The 19,366-nt window shown below is 42.4% G+C and overlaps 1 protein-coding gene across 1 annotated transcript in view; it reads right to left on the bottom strand.

Moving 5' to 3' along the window:
* Positions 1–424: 424 nt before the first annotated feature.
* cpne7 (copine VII) overlaps positions 425–19,366 on the bottom strand; it is a gene marked incomplete at both ends in the record, with an annotated part of 210,175 nt that continues 191,233 nt past the window's right edge. Inside the window, 5 exons of the mRNA XM_084337136.1 lie at positions 425–580; positions 1,373–1,609; positions 5,115–5,248; positions 7,435–7,486; positions 8,276–8,330. Of these exons, the coding sequence (XP_084193262.1) occupies positions 425–580; positions 1,373–1,609; positions 5,115–5,248; positions 7,435–7,486; positions 8,276–8,330 (634 nt within the window). The remainder of the gene's footprint in view (positions 581–1,372; positions 1,610–5,114; positions 5,249–7,434; positions 7,487–8,275; positions 8,331–19,366) is intronic.

Raw genomic sequence — 19,366 nt, 5'->3', positions numbered from 1 at the left:
AAATCAAATCCGTTGCGGAAGTGGTACACGCGGCAGGGACGACAAGCGAGCCTCTGGTTCTGGTTCTGGGAGATCAGTAGTGGGAGATTGGCCTGCATGCATTCCCAGTAGAACAGTAGGACATGGACCCCCGTCTCCAGCTCTCATGCTGCTGAAGCAGCTGGGTAACCATGATGCACATTCAGGCAGAGGGACTGGATCCAAAATTAACAAAGAAAAAACAAATCCAACGGTTCTGGTTCTCTGTCTCTTTGTAAACATCTTGTTGTCTTGAGTGGTGAGGGGAGGGGGAAAAAACACAATATGAATAACAATGCTTGTATCAAGAGTTGTTACGGTTCTGGTCCGAAAACACCCAGACGGGCTCTCCCTCTCCTCCTCGCTGGACTGGGCTGCGGTCAGATCTCGGTTCCCCGGTGTGTAGTTACTCTTTAGTCGGAGTAGTGGCGATGGGCGTGAGGGTCGGGGTGGGCGAGTCACTAATAGGACACATGGGGCAGATGGCCTTGTGGCTGTAGTACTCTACCACCTGCTTTGGCACCTCTGCCAGGACACATTTGGCCAAGGCAGCAGGAGAGGCCTGAGGCAAGGACAGAGCACAGTTGAAGTCCAGACAATACAACACTTGGCCTGGCACCAGGCCTCACAGCAATCACTTGTAAAAGACTTTGAGATGCACAGGAAAATTCAATGAAACTCATTGCAAATCACTTCCTGATCTCGAGTAACAAAGGAAGTACTTAGCAAGAGGGTTTAATGTTTTCTGCTGCTCGGGCAAAGCGTGGGCCGCCTTGCTGTGCCTAAACGATGTTAGAGGCACACTGAAGTCCTAAAGCACTCTGGGGTCATCCGGACAAGTCAAACATTACGGTGATTGAAATACCAGGGCCATTTCAAACTACGAGACGGGCAACACCAAACAGCCCTTGCAGTCTGATTTGCAGTTGAAAGGCCTCTAATTGCACGTATCAACACTGAGAATACGTTATTTTGAGAAATCTGTGGAGCTGCTCCAATTCAATCTGCCCGTATGTAGAATGGCCCGCTATTTCAAATCACAGTTTGTAGCAAATGCTTTAACTGAATACACTTCGAGGAGCCCACATAATGAGAAACTTAATGACCATGATCATCTCTATTACAAAAAAAATATACTTTGATCAGAATTTACTTTTTGCATAGCAGCGTTTCAAGGTGAGATGGGGATGGGTCATGACAGGGACAGAAAGAGAGAGAGAGAGAGAGAGAGAGAGAGAGAGAGAGAGAGAGAGAGAGAGAGAGAGAGAGAGAGAGAGAGAGAGAGAGAGAGCGAGAGAGAGAGAGAGAGAGAGAGAGAGAGAGAGAGAGAGAAAGAGAGAGAGGAAACACTGACCGTTTTGAAGTCTCTGAAGGGCACAAACTGCACTATGTCCCTGAGGACAGGCTCTCCCTTGGGCGAACGTAGGACTCCATCGTCCCCATCCAGGATCTGCATGTCCGTGAAGTCTGCGTTGCCCACACCAACGATGATGATGGACAGGGGCTGGTAGGAGCCTCGCACGATGGCTTCACGCGTGTCCGCCATGTCTGTCACCACCCCATCCGTGAGGATTAGCAAGATGTGATACCGCTGGGAAAGAGGGAGAGTTTCCAGTGCACGTTAGCCGATGTTCTGTGTGTGTGTGTGTGTGTGTGTGTGTGTGTGTGTGTGTGTGAGTTTCCAGTGCACGTTAGCTGGTGTTCAGTGTCTGTGGTGATGGACAATGTCACGTCTTGTGTGCCGGGTGTCGGAACAGGATTGTTTCCTGTCGTCTAGGTCTAATATACTATTGCTGCTGAAATCTGACTGCTTCCACTAAGAACCACTGAGAAGAAGTAGAAGGAGAAGTACCATATGAGAACCATATGCTGCTATCCACCTGTCACTTTACTTTGCACTTTACAATTATGTACAATACTGACATTTTATAATGTTTTAATATATTTTTTTAACTATAATATATATATAAAAACATATTATGTTTACACTACTGCTGTTTTAACTGTGTCCTGTGTTTATATAATGTATTTTATTCGATTGTATGCACCGTTAGAGTGGCACAATAATTCACACATTTACATTTTACATTTAGTCATTTAGCTGACAATTTTATGTACATCTAGAGAGATGGATTATACTCATTTAGGGCAGGCAGACCTGGGGCTCCTAAGTACACTGCGGACTGTGTGCCAGATTTGCAACCATTGCAACCCCACTTACAGCACTGACCAGCAAGGACCAGAGGAATCCAGTAAACTGGTCAGATAACTGTGAAAGAGCCTTCAACAAATTGAAAGCCCACCTACAGTATGTTCTTCCCCTGTCCTCAGGAGTCCAGACTTCCCCAGAAGACTTCTAGTACAGGTGGACGCATCCGCAGTTGGCAGTCAGCTAAATTACTAAATGTAATATGAATATACAATGTAAACAAATGCCAAAATATATATATATATATATATATATACACTGTTCAATATTACAGCAGGTACAACTACAGTAAACTCATGCTGATGTATTGCATGTTGTTGATAGACGATTATACTATATTGTTGAGGCTCCTCCTCTCACTGTTACAGTCAGGTCTGATATTATCTGGCTGCGTACCAGAGTGGGAAAACAACGAGCAAACTCAGACGCAGAAGCACGTTTGTGCGGTGGGGATCTCCTATTGGAGGTCTCCTATTGGGGTCCCTAGGGGTCACCAGGGGCCACCTATGCTAAATAATAGGAACATGGCTTCTAGAAAGAGATTGGTAGCAGATATCAACACAATTATTCCCCCTTTCAGATACAAATGTTATTATTGTTTTTTTTGTGTGTTCTTTTTAAGTTATATTGATTTATTGATTGTTCTGTACATTCCAAGACTCATTTGAGTACCCTTTTTATTTCATTATTTGGTACCAATTTCTTGATTAATCCTTAGATAAAAGGTCAAACGTACCTTTTGGGCAGCACTGGTACCAAGGGGGAAGAAACACATAACTTGACAATGACCTTCTGTAAATTGGTAGAGGTTGCATCCTGGAATCTCATTAGGTCAGTCAGCTGTTTCAGACTGCAGATATACTGGGATGATATTGGCCATTTTAAGTTACTGGTATTGGCCATTATGGAAATTTTTATATCAACAACATTACCATCTTTCACAGGTGAAGATAGGTACCATGTGAAACTAGAGATTGCAAGGTGTAATGTTTGGGTCTTTTACTCTCTCCTAGGAGTAAAAGCTCCTAGCGCCACCCTGGAGTATTTCACCCTCTCTATTCTTCCAGGTTGTCCTGATTGCTGATTGATGCCTGCTGTGTGTTTGACTCTCTTTATAATGGCCTTGTGTTTATTCTCTCATGTGTCAGGTCTTCATCCAACGTCACCGTGAGCAGCTGTCTACGGCGAGGCGTGTCGCTCCAGGCCTGGAGGAGGCGGCTGCCGTGTTTTTGATTATTGTTTAATTATTATTTAGTTTGTTTTTCTTTTGTATAAATACCAGTATCGCTCTTGATGTTTCAAAAATTTAAGGAAACACTGTTTTTGGTGAGAAGAGCAACTACCGTCTCCGCACCTTTCTTCTGTACTGCATTTGGGTTCAACACACCTACCTGAGTCATAACAGCAAGGAATACGTAGATATGCATACCCAGAAAGGGGCTAAATAGAGCTCCAAAGTTTAGCAATATTTTGCAGGGAAATATATCCAATGGTTAGCAATATTTTGGCAGGCATTAAAACTGCATAATAACAAAGATCTGATCAACAAGAGAAAGATGTCATTCAATTGCAAGTAGGCTGTAAGTTAATTCATTATGCCCGAGTGCATTCCACACACATTCCAAACCGCAAATGTAAAGTGTTTTTACAAGTTATCAACTATATGTTGCTTTAAATGCAGATTTGTGTTAGGCTTTGTGTTGCTGTCGATTTTGACCCCGACGAGGGGCTTCCCAGTGTGGGGTTTGCATGTTCTCCCTGTGTTAGTGTGGGTTTCCCCCAGGTACTCCAGTACTCCTCCCACACCAAAAGACATAGTTCACTCCTGTCATTGACCCCTGACCTGAAGGCTTCAAATGGAGTCTGTCCCCCGGAGTGTCTGTCTGTAGCTACCCACCAGGCTAGAATGGGTCAAATGCCGCGGCTGGGTGGCGCAGCGGACAAGGCGCTCGTCACCAACGCAAGAGACACTGGTATCGAATCCAGCTGTCAGCGTTGCTTCCGGCTTGGCTGGCCGTCATACTGGCTCGATTGGCAGAGTCAGCGGGTCGTTGGTCTGGGTCGTTGTGGACAGCGACTCCTACAGTTCGGTCGGGGCGCCTGCACAGCGAGGGAAGGATCTGAGAGAGGTAGTGTGACCTTCCACACGTTACACTGTCTCAGTGAGAGTCCGCGCTGCCAGGTGAAAAGAAGTGGTGGGCTGGGTACACGTGTATCGGAGGAAGCATGTGATAGTCTCCGCCCTCCCAGACCGACGGTAGGGGGTAGAGTGCGCAACGACCAGGAAGGGGATTGGGAATTGGCATAACGACTAACATTGGGAGGGGAGAAAAACGGAAAAAAGGAGGAAAAAGATAATAAAAAAAATAATAATAAAAAAGAATGGGTCAAATGGGATTAATGGTGTATAATTTACTGCGGTTTTAACATACAGTGTATCCTAAAATCCTCTGTACATTGATCCTTGCGTGTAATTTACTGAATGAAGAGATTATCGTGAAGGCTGAATAATATATGAAGATCAGGGCAAGGGTGAAGTAAAGGGAACAGGGACAGATATGGGCATAATGTTTAAAAGTAATGCCCACAGAGAGGAGGATATAGACAGATAACAGAACAGATACAGTAAGTTGGAAGTATTTTCTATTTCACGGGGTAATTCGCTCAAGCGGGACGTAAATGAATCATAACAAATTGGTTATGGGGTGGAATCAACGTCGAATGAGTAACTTATTTCCTGACACGATTTTAATGAATACTGATTGGCTGTTTAATGCACTTCTTGTTGGATGCTATGGGGGTTGTTATTAGTGCACAGTGTGAGGTGAACGAGAGGCTGTTCAGTCAGGGGGCGTCTGCAGAGGGAAGAGCATGAAGAGACACTCACAGAAGCATCATTCATGGTGTCTTCCCCTGCTGCCAGCTTGGCTATCCTGTTGATGATGGGAGACACGTTGGTGGGGCCGTACAGTTGGATCTTCGGGAGGCAGTTCTGGTATGCCTCGACCACTCCTTGGATCTCTGATTTCAAAAGAGAACAGAGAGGGTATGGTCAAAATAAAAACAAACACCAGCAGACGTAATGACAGTGGCTCCCGTATTTTGTGCATAGGGTGCCTTTGTTTCGATCCATTAATTTGATCAGAGTACAATAGATACAATTTATTGTCATTATACACCACATGTACAGTACAACGAAAAGAGGTTTGGCATCCAACCACAGTGCAAATGTAGCAATAGTAACATAATGTACAGGAGATTAAACAGTTTTTCTCAATTGCTTTGGTGCATTTCTCTGATCAGAATTAAAGTTCTCATAACTGTTAGTTCAACCTCCACAACATTTTGTCATCATTTTGGAATGAACTATCCATTTTGAGCAAGTGACACGCTTCTGCAGGTTATCAACTAGGTTTTGCAGTTTGTACTAATTGTTTTGAGAAATGCACTAACAGTTATGAGAACTTTAATTCTGATCAGAGAAATGCACCAAAGCAATTGAGAAAAACTATAATTAGTACTACTGAGTAGTATAGTGCTAATCAGATGTATGTACAGGGTTGTAGTATTAATATGTACAGTGATACAGGTATAAAGACAATATGGTAGTAGTCATACTGGCCAGCAGTGTAACTAGTAAAAGTAGGTAAGGGATATGTACATATAGATATAGAATCTACATATTATGTAAAGATTATTATATGCAGGTGAGGATAGATAGATAGATAGATAGATAGATAGATAGATAGATAGATAGATAGATAGATAGATAGATAGATAGATAGATAGATAGATAGATAGATAGATAGATAGATAGATAGATAGATAGATAGATAGATAGATAGATAGATAGAGTAAGAATAAATATATATATATAAGTATATACAGCATTATTGTAATGTTTACGTTTATTTATTTTTTACCCAGGGACAGTGCACATTAATCAACATATTCAGTTTCCACATCAATTTAAATGTGCCAGAATTAGCTAATGAGCTAGTTTTCATCTGTAGGACCCCTGCCTAACATGCATGTCTTTATGGTGTGGGAGGAAACCAGAGTACCTGGAGGAAACCCACGCAAACACAGGGCGAACATGCAAACTCCACACAGTACTGGGGTTCAAACCCAGGACCTTCTTGCTGTGAGGCAGCAGTGCTAACCACTGTGCCAACGTGCCATACCGTACATATGATATCATATAGAGTTGCAATTGACTAATGGGAAAAGTTAATGATTTTAATAATTAGTAATCATCTATATTTATTAGGGATGCACCGAAATTTCGGCCACCGAAAGTTTTCGGCCGAAAATGGCAAAAAATTGCCTTTTGGCTTTCGGCCGAAAGAGTTTTTTCACCGAAAATATATCACCGAAACAGAAACAACCTGTAACCTAACTCGTGTTGTTGTGATGATGTCACGCTGTCGGGAGTCGCGCTGTTTCTATGTAAACTCTGCGCACAACGCGTCCAATAAATGCGTCTTTAACATGCTTTTATATCCTTATTTACTATATGCCCGTCGCGGTTAATCACTGAGTGATCTAATATGCATATTATTCAGAGCGAGAGGGGGGGGGGATTGTGTTTCTCACATTGACGCTGTCTGTCTGTCGCGCGTCTACTGTGCCGAGTCAAGAGAACACATTCATTGGGGGACTAGAAAGGTGCGCTCAGTAGAGCACAGATGTCCGCTGCGGCAGCCAGAGAAAAGATGGAATTAATGTACTGTATGCATTCAGAAGTGCTGAATAAATTTTTTATGGACCCATAATAATGATTATTTATTATTTAAGTTAAGTTTTGCCATAATCATATATTTTTCCATAATCATAATGTTCCACAACATTGGTAAAAAAAATTCTATTCTATGAATCATTTTCGGCCTTTCGGCTTTCGGTTTTCGGCCAACTGTTTTCTATTTTCGGTATCGGTTTCGGCCAAGAATTTCCCATTCGGTGCATCCCTAATATTTATGACATACAGTAAGTGAAGAATTCCCACGGTGCAGTAAATTCTTAACTGGGATCAGGTGAGAAAGCAATGCCTACCAACATGCTCTTTTTCAAACTGGATTTCAAACTGATAATGTTACTGCAGTGGAATGGTTTTTTATAGCGATATTATGGCCATGTTTTTAACATCACCAGTAGATTCCCAGCAGAGCAGCAGGTAGCAGCACAGACGAAGAGTTTATTTTTCTTACCTTCGCATTCGTCATCCTCCGGGTTGAAATTAATGGCAAAGTCATGAGACACCTGTGGGTATAAAGTATAAAATTAAATAAACTGGTTACAGACCCAAATCCCTCTCCATCTCTCTGAATGTAATTTAATATATAAATAATTGAGGTCTTCAAGGGCACTCGTTTCAAAAACACATTTTCGAAAAACTGTTTTCGATCTCGTCCTTTACGGTTCGTTATGTTATGGGTTGTAAGCATTAATGGTTCAACATTAAGAGCTCACATATCAGCTCAAAGGACAGCAGTGTAAAATTGGTCTGATATGGCCCGACCAATCAATTACCGTACATGTCAAGTGTGTGCGTGTGTGCGTGTGTGTGTGTGCGTGCGTGTGTGTGTGCTAGTGCAGCACACTTCAGGACCCCAGTAGCTATTTTAAAACCACTGCGGGTCTCTTGGTTCTCAAGGTCCAATCTGGCTGAATAAACACTCCTCTCGCACTAATGAAATCTCATGACAACTGACCATCAGCTCCGTGGGGCCTCTGCGCCGCCTGCCGTGATCCTCATCTCCTCCTGCTATTTTCTCCCAGATAGCTCGGGATTTCAAAAGGGAATTTCTAAAGGGAATTTCTAAGTTTTAAAACGTGAGATTTTGACAGAATGACAAATGTTGCCTGAAAATAGGTTGCGGTAATCAGCCGGTTCAATATTTCGCCCCGGGGAGACATGAATAAATGTAACGCTAACATGAAGGGAAGGTCATGTGAGCGGAGAGAGAGATTGAGGTTGGGAGAAAAACAAACCGAGTAAGAAAATAAAGAACATTGATTGTAGTAGATAAGTAGTGTGGCGGCGCTTACTTCATAATTGGGTGGAATTCTGGCACCAAATCCCAGGGCAGAAAATCGTTTGTCGCTGAAATGCAAATGAAATGACTCAGTCAGTCACACAGCACAGACGCTACAGTTTACACAGCACCAGACACCTCCTTCAAGAGGAATACGGTAATAGGAAGATCCTTCTGTTGTATTTTTCCAAGGACTAACCTTCTGCACGTTTACATATTGCTATTGTCATTGAATTACCATGTATGATGTGCTACAATGCCTGAGTCTATTCAGTGAGCCGAGCCTCAGGACTGTTGTTAGTTGCATCGTTATTGTCCCCTATGGGTGGATCTCCCCTCAGAGGCTCTGCTGTGTCGGATGTCTTTCTCCTAATCAGAGGTTGAGGGTGCAGAGCGCGGCGAGGGTGAACCATAAAGCACTGTGGGACAGGAGCAATGCATGTTGGGGAATATTCTAACACATGGGATGAGTCCCATGGAGCAGGATGGGTGGTGAACCTTACACTTACTTACTGGTCTGTGAGCTTTACAGTGACTTGCTGGTAGCTGGATTTTAGGTGCATGGCACCTCAAATCACTGACTGGTTGCACAACTAGTGCTAATAGCACCAACGTTAGCAGTACTGACAAGAAAACAACTGTACTATATTATACTATATTGTTGAGGCTCCTCCTCTCACTGTTACAGTCAGGTCTGATATCATCTGGCTGCGTACCAGAGTGGGAAAACAACAAGCAAACTCAGACGCAGAAGCACGTTTGTGGGGTGGGGATCTCCTATTGGAGGTCTCCTACTGGGGCCCCTAGGGGTCACCAGGGGCCACCTATGCTAAATAATAGGAAAATGGCTTCTAGAAAGAGATTGGTAGCAGATATCAACACAATTATTTCCCCCCTCAGATAAACAACTCTGGTGCACCTTATAAAACGTATATATATATAAATATTGTAAATATTTTGTCAGCATGGTACAAGGGTCCTCTACTTTCAGAGCCATCAACCATGCTTATGAGGTAAACAATCCTTGGACTAATACCATTGTAAATGGTAAATGTAATACCATTGGGAATAGGCGGCGTTACAACTAAAAATGTCTCCTGCAGGAAGAGGTTAAAAAGACACATTACTGAAGTGTCAATTAGCAAAGCTGGTAACTATACCAGTTAGTTCAGACCTTGCGTTGTGATTGGTTGAGGAACATTCAGATGAGTGCCAACATCTCATGATAATGCACTCCGAACCTAGCAATAGAGGCCTTGTCACGGAATGTTTGCGCTACCTTCCATCATGGCTGTCCGTAACATAGCAACAGTTGCTATGTGCAAAACAGTTGCTATATGGTGATATATGAGACATTTATCAACAAAAATGTTAAACATAATAATTTGGTTATATTTATAATTTATATTCAGCTTATTACTGGATCTTGTAAACAAGTCACAGTGGAACAGTAATATCATGCTTTTCCAGTGTTTTACCTACTCTTTTTTTAAATGGTTGCCAATGGTTAGAGGCGGCCATACTGGAAGAAAAGGAACTACACAAACATTCTATGCAAGGCCTTCCTCATCAGCCTGCTTTGTTTACATTCTGTTGATACATGGTACCAATCACAGCAATATTAATCCATTGATAATCGAGCAACACCTTTAATTTTCTGCTATATTTGTCCATTATCACACAAAAAATAAGCCTTTGTCATTATAACATTATAACATTTTGATAAAACTGTTGTAAAATAGCAATAATACACTCAAAGATGTGCCAAAATGTCACAGGCCTCCCTCTCTCGTACATTACGATTCAATAAACTTGAATTTCAGAACCGACTGCAGACCAAAACAGTAAAAGATATTTGAAATAAGAACAAACATATGAATGAATGACTATATTTCTACAGCACTTCCCTAGTACTGGGATACAACGTGCATTGCAATTTATGTGTAACGGAGGTACCGCAGTCTATCCACAGTGAAGTGGCTGTGGACGTTAAGCAGTACTGCAAGTAAACTCACTCCCCAGAGGCATCCAGACCCAATAGCAAGAAGTGAATTCACCTCTTGGTATAGCGGTCTTTGTTACTGCCCGCGGTGTGGGAGACCGGGGTTCAACTCCCACTCGGGGCATCGAAGTTTGAGGTGACGTTGTCGCAACTGTTACAATGGTGCCGATGCCCTGGGTGGAGTGAGTTTAGGGGGGTGAGTGTAACGGAGGTACCGCAGTCTATCCACAGTCACGAGGGACAGTAAGTGAAGTGGCTGTGGACGTTAAGCGGTACTGCAAGTAAACTCACTCCCCAGAGGCATCCAGACCCAATAGCAAGAAGTCAATTCACCTCTCTGTATAGCGGTCTGTGTTGCTGCGCGCGGTGTGGGAGACCGGGGTTCAACTCCCACTCGGGGCATCGAAGTTTGAGGTGACGTTGTCACAACTGTTACATATATATATATATATAATAATATTTATTCAGTATGGGGTCTCCCGGGGGTAATGGAGCCAATAACCCTGGCAGTGATGATACCATGCTCAGGTTGCCAGACGCTCTATCCGTCCAGTTACACAGAACCATGTGAGCATGTTGAAAAATGCACTGCCAACATATTGCAGTATTGCTTCAGGGTGTTGCACGTTACTGCACATCTACGCCCTTTGAAATCAAAGCAGCTGTACATCAATTTCAATAAAGATGACAGCATCAAAGAGTCGCTACCATCATCACAGGTGCACGATGGCACACAGTCAATGTTCAGCTGTAGAACATATGTAGAGAATAGTAGAGCCTGCACACTACAGGATCCATGTGTACACCTTTTTATGTATGGATCTTCAATCTTCTTTTCTAGCCCAGCACCTCTTATTTATGATGTGCATATAACTATCTACTCTAGAGTTGCTGCATCAGCCAAATCTGTAGACAGCTTCAACTACCCCAGTAAAGCCGACTTCTCTACACACGCTACGCCTCTTACTGTGTCCCCCGATGAGAGTGCTCCTCGTTGTTAAGTCGGATGATATACTGTAAAATATGCAAATTACCTGTACATTTAGTCAGAAACGGCTCATTCCCCCACGCAGCCGAGCAGTGTATGGCAGGGGTGTCTCTTTGTGTCCCCTCATTCTAACCTAATGAACGGCTGGACTTCATACAAACAGTGTCTCAAGAAGACCTATGGCGCCACCTATTCTCAAGCGGCACGGTGGCACAGTGGTTAGTACTGCTGCCTCACAGCAAGAAGGTCCTGGGTTCGAACCCCAGCAGGGGGCCTTTCTGTGTGGAGTGTGCATGTTCTCCCCGTGCTCGTGTGGGTTTCTTCTGGGTACTCTGATTTCCTCCCACACCATAAAGACATGCATGTTAGGCAGGGACTACAGATGAAAACTACAGTAGCTCATTAGATAATTCTGGCACATTTACATTGATGTGGAAACTGAAGATGTTGATTAATGTGGGTAAATTATTTTTTAAATGAACTGAACAAGCAGGTGGGCAGAAATGGACCCACAAAAAAGCGGTTCAGCAACAATCGGCACTTTAAAATGTAATATTGTAGGGCAAGTGCACCAGGCTCACAGAGGCCATGGTCTTCAACACACTTATCTGAAAGCAAGCAACACCCTCAGATTAAAAAATACCGGTGTGGGTGGAGAAGATATTGTCTGCTGCTAAAATGTGCTAAAGCATTATTTCACAAGCCAAGAAGGGGAATGGATGAACATGGCTAAGTGAAGAGAGGATTAGCTGGAAAAACCTGTGGAGCAATGGCGTCAACATTGATGGTGCAACTACATATAGCATAATAGCATAATATGCTATAGGTCAATTGGTTGGGCTCCACAATGTGCAGTTATTTGAATGCACGGTGTGCTATTTAAGGCAAACACCGCCAACCTGTAATCTACAGCTAAGATAACATCATCATCTTCTGCAAGCTACATATTCACCCTAGGCCTATATGTACACATGGTATGGATTTTTTTGTAAGTACCTGTGTAAGTGTTACCTATGGTCAAAAATATTCTACCCAAATAACACCTTGTTGTTTTTTATATTGCTCTCAACATGTTACAAAGGGAAAATGTTTGGCCAGGTAGGAAATATGTTCGTTCTACGGTAACCTCTCCCCTGTCATATGTGATATGTGGCTAACAGGGAAGGTATAACGCAGCCATTTGGAATCAAGCATTGCCACTGAAGCATTGTTCAAAAGAACACTCCCTTTAAAGTCAATTGAACCTGCCACAGCCCATGTTGCGTCCAATGACAGCATTCGGAAAATGTCTATATAGCGTCGAAATTTGCCTTAATCCAATAGTCTGATGGTTGATGGTAAATGGCTGCATTTATATAGCGCTTTACAATTTGTTCCTCACATTTTACCCATTCACAGACCGACGGCGGAGGCAACCATGCAAGGTGCGAACCTGCTCATCGGGAGCAATTAGGGGTCGACGTGCTGGGAATGCCTGGGAATGAATGAATGAATGAATGGATGAATGAATGAATGAATGAATGAATGAATGAATGAATGAATGAATGAATGAATGAATGAATGAATGAATGAATGAATGAATGAATGAATGAATGAATGAATTTATTCACACACACACACGATACATTTACATGTGAGTATCCTCATGTGATAACAATGTCGCAAATTGTGTGCATGTGCCAGGTCTCCCAAGAAGCTATTTAAAGCTTTTGGAGGGAGCCTGAACACAGATACAAACAGAATATAAACAACAAAACAATAACAAAAAACAAAACAAAACAAAACAATACAACGTGGGTAGGTTTACACACCTACCTACTAACTGACATATAACAGAGATACATAATACAGACAATTTTATTCCTAAGTTAGAATTTTAATTAGAGATATGATTTTAGCAGTACCTCTTTCAGTGATTTTTTAAAGGTTTTAAAGGTATTAGTCATTTTTAGATTTTCGTCAAGCTTGTTCCAGATCTGTGGACCCCTGCATGCTATGCTTAGGCTAGCACAATTGAGCCTTCTCCTCTTGCCAGATATAAGATGCTTATTTCTTGTGTTGTGGATGTGCAGTGGTTGGCAGACTGGGACAAGCTCAGACAGTCTGTGATTCATGTTGTTGACAACTTGATACATAATTGATGCGTTTTGATGAATGTTAAATTCAGCGAGCCTCAGGAGACCAAAGCGATGGAAAAGAGGCTTTGAGGGCGCTCTATACCCGGACCATGACAGCACTCGTAGTACCCTCTTTTGTAGGCTTTCTAGTTTCTTGAGATGGCTGGGGTATGTGTTGCACCATATGACGTTGCAGTAATTAATGAGGGGTTCAAACAGGGTTTTGTATGAAGTGAGAAGGGCAGGCAAGGGAAGAAAATGACGTATTTTGCAGAATAAGCCAACATATTTGGACAGTTTTGTTTGTAGATATTTTATGTGGCATTTGAAGTTGAGTGACTCATCGATGATGACCCCCAGTAATTTTGTGGACACCACTCTTGACAGCTCCTTTCCATTTATTTTTATGCACATGTGATGTGTGCGCATCCAATTTGAGTGGAAGACAATGAAATTTGTTTTGCTGAGATTTAGTGATAATTTGTTGCATTTGAACCAGGTGTCCACTTTTTGTAGTTCTGTATTGAGTAGATCTTGTAGCTCGAGTGGATTTTTATGTGACAGAAACAAATTAGTGTCATCAGCGAATATTACTTTGTGCAGAAGTACAGATGAGTTGACAAAGTCATTTATATAGAGAATAAATAGTAAAGGCCATAGAATTGACCCCTGGGGGACCCCATATTTGATGTCAATTTTTATTGATTTGTGATTTTTTTTATCGACGTACTGTTGCCTACCATGTAAATAGCTACTGAACCAGTTGAGAGCCAGACCCCTTATGCCATAATGGTGTAGTTTCCCAAGTAGAATGGTGAAGTCAATGGTGTCAAAAGCCTTTGATAGATCCAGGAAAACGCCCACCCCACAATCACCCTGATCAATGGCATCATGTATTTTTTCTATGAGGTCTAATATTGCCATGTTTGTAGTTCTCTTTTTCCTGAAGCCGTATTGTGAATTGGTGAGTATATCTAGCTTGGTGGTGTATTCGCTTAATCTATTGTACACAACTCTCTCATAGACTTTGGATAGAGCTGGTAACACGGATATTGGACGGTAATTATTAATACTATTTTTGTCACCTGATTTATATATGGGTATTATTCTCCCAATTTTGATGTTTTTTGGCACTACACCATGTAGTAAGGACAAATTAATACAGTGAGCGAGTGGTCTGACTATAATATTGGCTATGGCTATTAGGATTTTGCTGCATATTCCATCAGCACCGGCTGTGCGAGTGTCCTTCATCTTCATGATAATGTTGAATAGTTCATCATGGTCAGTTGGTTTCATGAAAAAAGAGTTAATATAGTTACCTGATAAATACTGTTTAAAAGACACACCCCCGGGATGGCTAATTTTATTCGCCAGGTCTTCACCAATGGATGCAAAGTAGGTATTGAATTTATCAGAGAGATCCTGCTGTGACATGTTTGCAGGGTCAGGGAGCACTGATGCTTTTTTGTCCCTGTTTAGTACTTTATTTAGAACTGACCAGTTTTTTTTTTTAATCACCCTGAGATGCTATTACCTGATCAGTATAATGATCACATTTGCTTTTCCTTATTAGATGAGTGAGTTTATTTCTATATAGATTGTATTTGTTTCTATTATTTATACTAGGCTTCTTAAGATAATGTTTGTAGAGTTTATTTTTGTGTTTAATGGATGTTAAGATGCCCTTTGTAAGCCAGGGGTTCTGGTCATTTTTACTGCTCATGACAGTCTTCTCGGGAATGGTGTTGTGGATGGAGTCTGTTATTTCCAATATCAGACTATTATGCTGTATCAGGATCACAGGCATCATATACATTTTTCCACCCTTTGGTCTCCAGGCTTCCATATAGTTGCTGCAGGGTTCTGTCATTTATTACTTTAATTGTTGTCTTACAAGGAGGGGGTGCAAGTTCACTGGCAAGATTTAGAGACAACATGACAGGGAAGTGATCAGTTATGTCAGTTAGGATCACTCCCGACTCCAGCTTGGTGTTTTGGATGTTGGTGATGATGTTATCAATGGTAGACTTGGATGAGTGTGTTATTCTAGTGAATATGTTTATAGTTGTGAAGAAGGAGAAAGAGTGCAGTGTATTAATGAAATCATTTTTTATAGAATCATCCTTGGAGATGTCTATGTTAAAATCTCCCATTAGAATACAGTTGTTGTTTTTTATGTTTAATGAATGAAGGGTTTCCTCTAACTTGTTCCTAAAGACATCCAAGTTTGTGTCTGGGGGGCGATATATTACTCCAACGGTGAAGTTTTTTCCATTTTTTCCATTTATATCAATGAAGAGAGAATCAGAGCCGTCATCAAAGTCAACCATGTCACAAACATTTGCTTGTAGACTGGTATTCACGTAAAGACACACTCCTCCACCTATTTTCCCAATTCTGTTTTTATGGAAGAAATTATAGCCATCAAGATTGAGAATATCGGTGAACGACCTGTCATATAGCCAAGTTTCACTGCAACCAATTATATCAAATTTACAGCCAGAAATAGAAAGTAATGATACAAGGTCAGTATGGTGTTTACAGAGGCTTCTAATATTGAGGTGCAATAGTGAAAGGGTGTTTTCGGTATTGAAACAATCGAGATGCTCAGGGTCATATTGCTTGCAGGTGATATTTCCACCATCAAGACAGCAGCGATGGACATTATCTCCATCATCATCATCACTCAAGCCAATGAAGCCCATAATAAAGGGAAATTCTTTTCACATATCATTGAGTAAAAATGACCTATGGTATTTAGAAATGTAACAGTATAAGAACCAGGCGTTCTATAAATGTAACACAAGAATATTCTTCCCTGCCACGCACTCATGCTCTCCCTCCCGCATCTAGTCGCCCTTTCGCGGTGCCCAAGTGATGGTATAATGTTCCTCTTTTCCATAAAAAAGTCAAGATTCCACGCAAGAGTCATTTTGGTTATTTCAGAGAAAAGAAGGATGTTGAGAAAAACAAGTCTGCAGTACGCAAGAAACATTTTTGGCATTCCAGAGGATAGAAGGACGTTGAGAAAGTTAAGTCTGCAGCACGCAAGAAACATTTTAGTCATTTCAGAGAAAATAAGGACGTTGATCCTACCATTTTCACGGTTGTATGGTGTCATTGGAACTTGTCAAGCTCTTCCACATTTCTGATGACCAAAACTTTTGCGTTGTCTGGCGTGCCGTTTAATTTGATGAAGATCTTGCAGTTTGAGGTCCACGTTGATTGGATCTTCTTTTGGTAGCGGAGTAGACGGGCCTTTCTTGCGATGTCACCATTCTTTTTTGTGAGGTGTTCATTTAGATACACGCTCGTTCCATGTAGTTTGGGTCCTTGTTTTAGCAGGGCTATTTTAGCTTTTCGGTTGATGAAACGGATTATTACTGCAGGTGTATTCGTTTTGAGGCTGCGAGGTAATGGGTGGCAAGCCTCCACACCATTGGTATCCAGAGTGATTCCTTTAGTTAGGAGGAATTCCGCCACCTGTTCCTCGGCAGAAACGTACTCCTGAGTGCTGTGATCCCCTCCTTCCCCACCTTTCACCGCCTGTGAGTACGACCGGGGTTTAATGTCCAGGCCGCGTGTAGCTGTTTCGCAACAGTAAGTGACTTCCGGGGTAGGCCTGATTGGCCCCGACAGGCACGTGACGCGCAACTTTCTCTGCCGCGCGGCACGCTCCGCGGAGCCCTTACGGAATTACGTAACCGTCCAAATACGCCATGACTCTCATTCGGCGCTATAGCTCACCTCGCAGAGCAGGGGTCCTGCGATCCTGCGGTCCGTTGTTGGTGAGTTCGAATCCCATCAAATCTTTTTTTTTTAACGTGATTTTTTTTTTAACGTGTATTCTTTCGCCGGTTAAGGTTAGGCATGGTTAAGGTTAAGGTTAAGGTTAGGCATTGTTTCGGAGTTGGTTAAGGTTAGAACGGTTAAGTTTAGGCGCTGTTAAGGAGCTGGTTAAGGTTAGAGTTTGTGTTAGAGAATGGCAATATTCTTTCTATGGTTAAGGTTAGGCATGGTTAAGGTTAAGGTTAGGCATTGTTTCGGAGTTGGTTAAGGTTAGAACGGTTAAGTTTAGGCGCTGTTAAGGAGCTGGTTAAGGTTAGAGTTTGTGTTAGAGAATGGCAATAGACAGCCTATTTCCGCGCGACAGCTCTCAGCAGCCTCGTTGCGCGTCCTGAGTTTGCCGCGTCACGTGCCTGTCGGGGCCAATCAGGCCTACCCGGAAGTCACTTACTGTTGCGGAACCGGTACACGCGTCCAGGCCGGAGATAATGATGTCATTCATTCTCGAGTATTGCTCGAGGTCGGCAACTCGGTTTTCCAGCTGGTCGATTACTTTATCCTTTTCAGCGTTTTGCGTTTTGAGGGCCTTCACTTCGAACCAGGAACCTCTGGATTACCAGACGACTGCTCTACCTCCTGAGCCACTGTCGCCCCGTGGTTGGTAGCACTCAATCTAACATTTGAATCGAATTTCATTTCGAAATCGCTACCTGTTGACCATATGAACACGACAGTGGGGAAATTATTATGTGCCCTATATAAAACAGCATTGCACCAATGCACCATGCTGATCCACTCAACAGGTAGCGATCTCAAGACGAGATCCAATTCAAATGTATTGTCATTATACAGCACGAGTACAATACACCATCCAACCAGAGTGGATAAATGAATTAACGTTACAAAAAAAAAGGAAATGTAACCGAGAGATTTTAACCTGGGACGAGGATTCACAGGCAGCCGCACTAACCCGTTGAGCTAAGCGGTCTGACATTAGCTGTTACTGACTATTCCATAGTTTACACTTGTCAAGAGCCAATTGCGCTTGTCGTCCAGTATTGGCATTAATGAATCAGATGTCATGCTAATATGTCATGTTCTACAGTAGGACTCACTACTATGATACCCATTAAAACAAGTAATTTGAATAATAGAAGCCTACTTTGCTGGAACGATTCATTTCAAACGTATACAGCGTGTGTGTGTGTGTGTGTATGTGTTTGTGTGATGACAGAGACGGTGGAACGTTGGTACTGCTTAAATAGGTGTAAACGTGGGCTGGTTCGCCAGAGAGCACCAAGGTTCAGAGGCTGCAGTACGGAGCTGGAGCTAGAACTAGAGCTCTGGCGGTGTGAAAGGGCTAACAGTGTGGGAGGAACCCGGAGCCTACAGGAGTCTACAGCAACAAAGCGCAGTAGGCGTTTTCAGCACCACGGACAGCGCCACACTGTGCTTTAATGTTCTGTGAAGCCTAATAACAATGTTTACTCAACACGTCAGCTCTATAGGGTGTCTGAGGCGGGACTAAACTGTACAAATCAGTTTCAGTGAATAGTCATTGGTTTAGCTAGCTTGGAAAGGCACCAGTTGATTCGCTGTAGGCCTCGAATGGTCTGTTTAACTTAATGACAAAGATATTAACCAGGGAGAGACTTCAGAGATTTAGTCCAAAGTAGAATACTGGAGCACACAGATTTAAGGCAATGAACTTTATCTTAACTGGAACAAGACGTCTGATCCCAGGAACTCAAAAACTACTGCAGTACTCCCTGTTCCAGCTGTCTTTCCCCAAAGTCCCAAGAGCACCCTTTGTTCAACCTTTTGTTGTAAAAACACTACACTCACTCGAGCGCCTAGTTGAACTTCGTGCTACTTGTAGACTTTATTTCAAACTAACATTACGACGCAGGACGTTAGTTCAAAATAAAGTTTATCGCCTTAAATCCGTGTCCTCCAGTGTTCTACTTTGGAGTACATCTCTGAAGTCTCTCCCTGATTCCAGATCGCCCTACTTTCCTTCTTATGTGGCTTGGCGTGTGTAACGTCGCCTTTCAAAGATATTAACCATTATCACTGAGCCTACTGGTAGCGGGAATAAATTAATGAATAAATAATAGATGTATTATTACTTAGCTAATGCTAACGGTCAAACGCTGAGTGATTGTGCGGACGCAACAGTGATGCAACAGTGATGCAACACTTCTCGCC

The sequence above is a fragment of the Notolepis coatsorum genome (genome assembly GCF_963971535.1).
Source record: "Notolepis coatsorum genome assembly, chromosome: 20".
Lineage (NCBI taxonomy): Eukaryota > Metazoa > Chordata > Actinopteri > Aulopiformes > Paralepididae > Notolepis > Notolepis coatsorum.
Note: the sequence above shows the minus strand (reverse complement) of the source record. Positions and strands in the feature narration are given on the sequence as shown.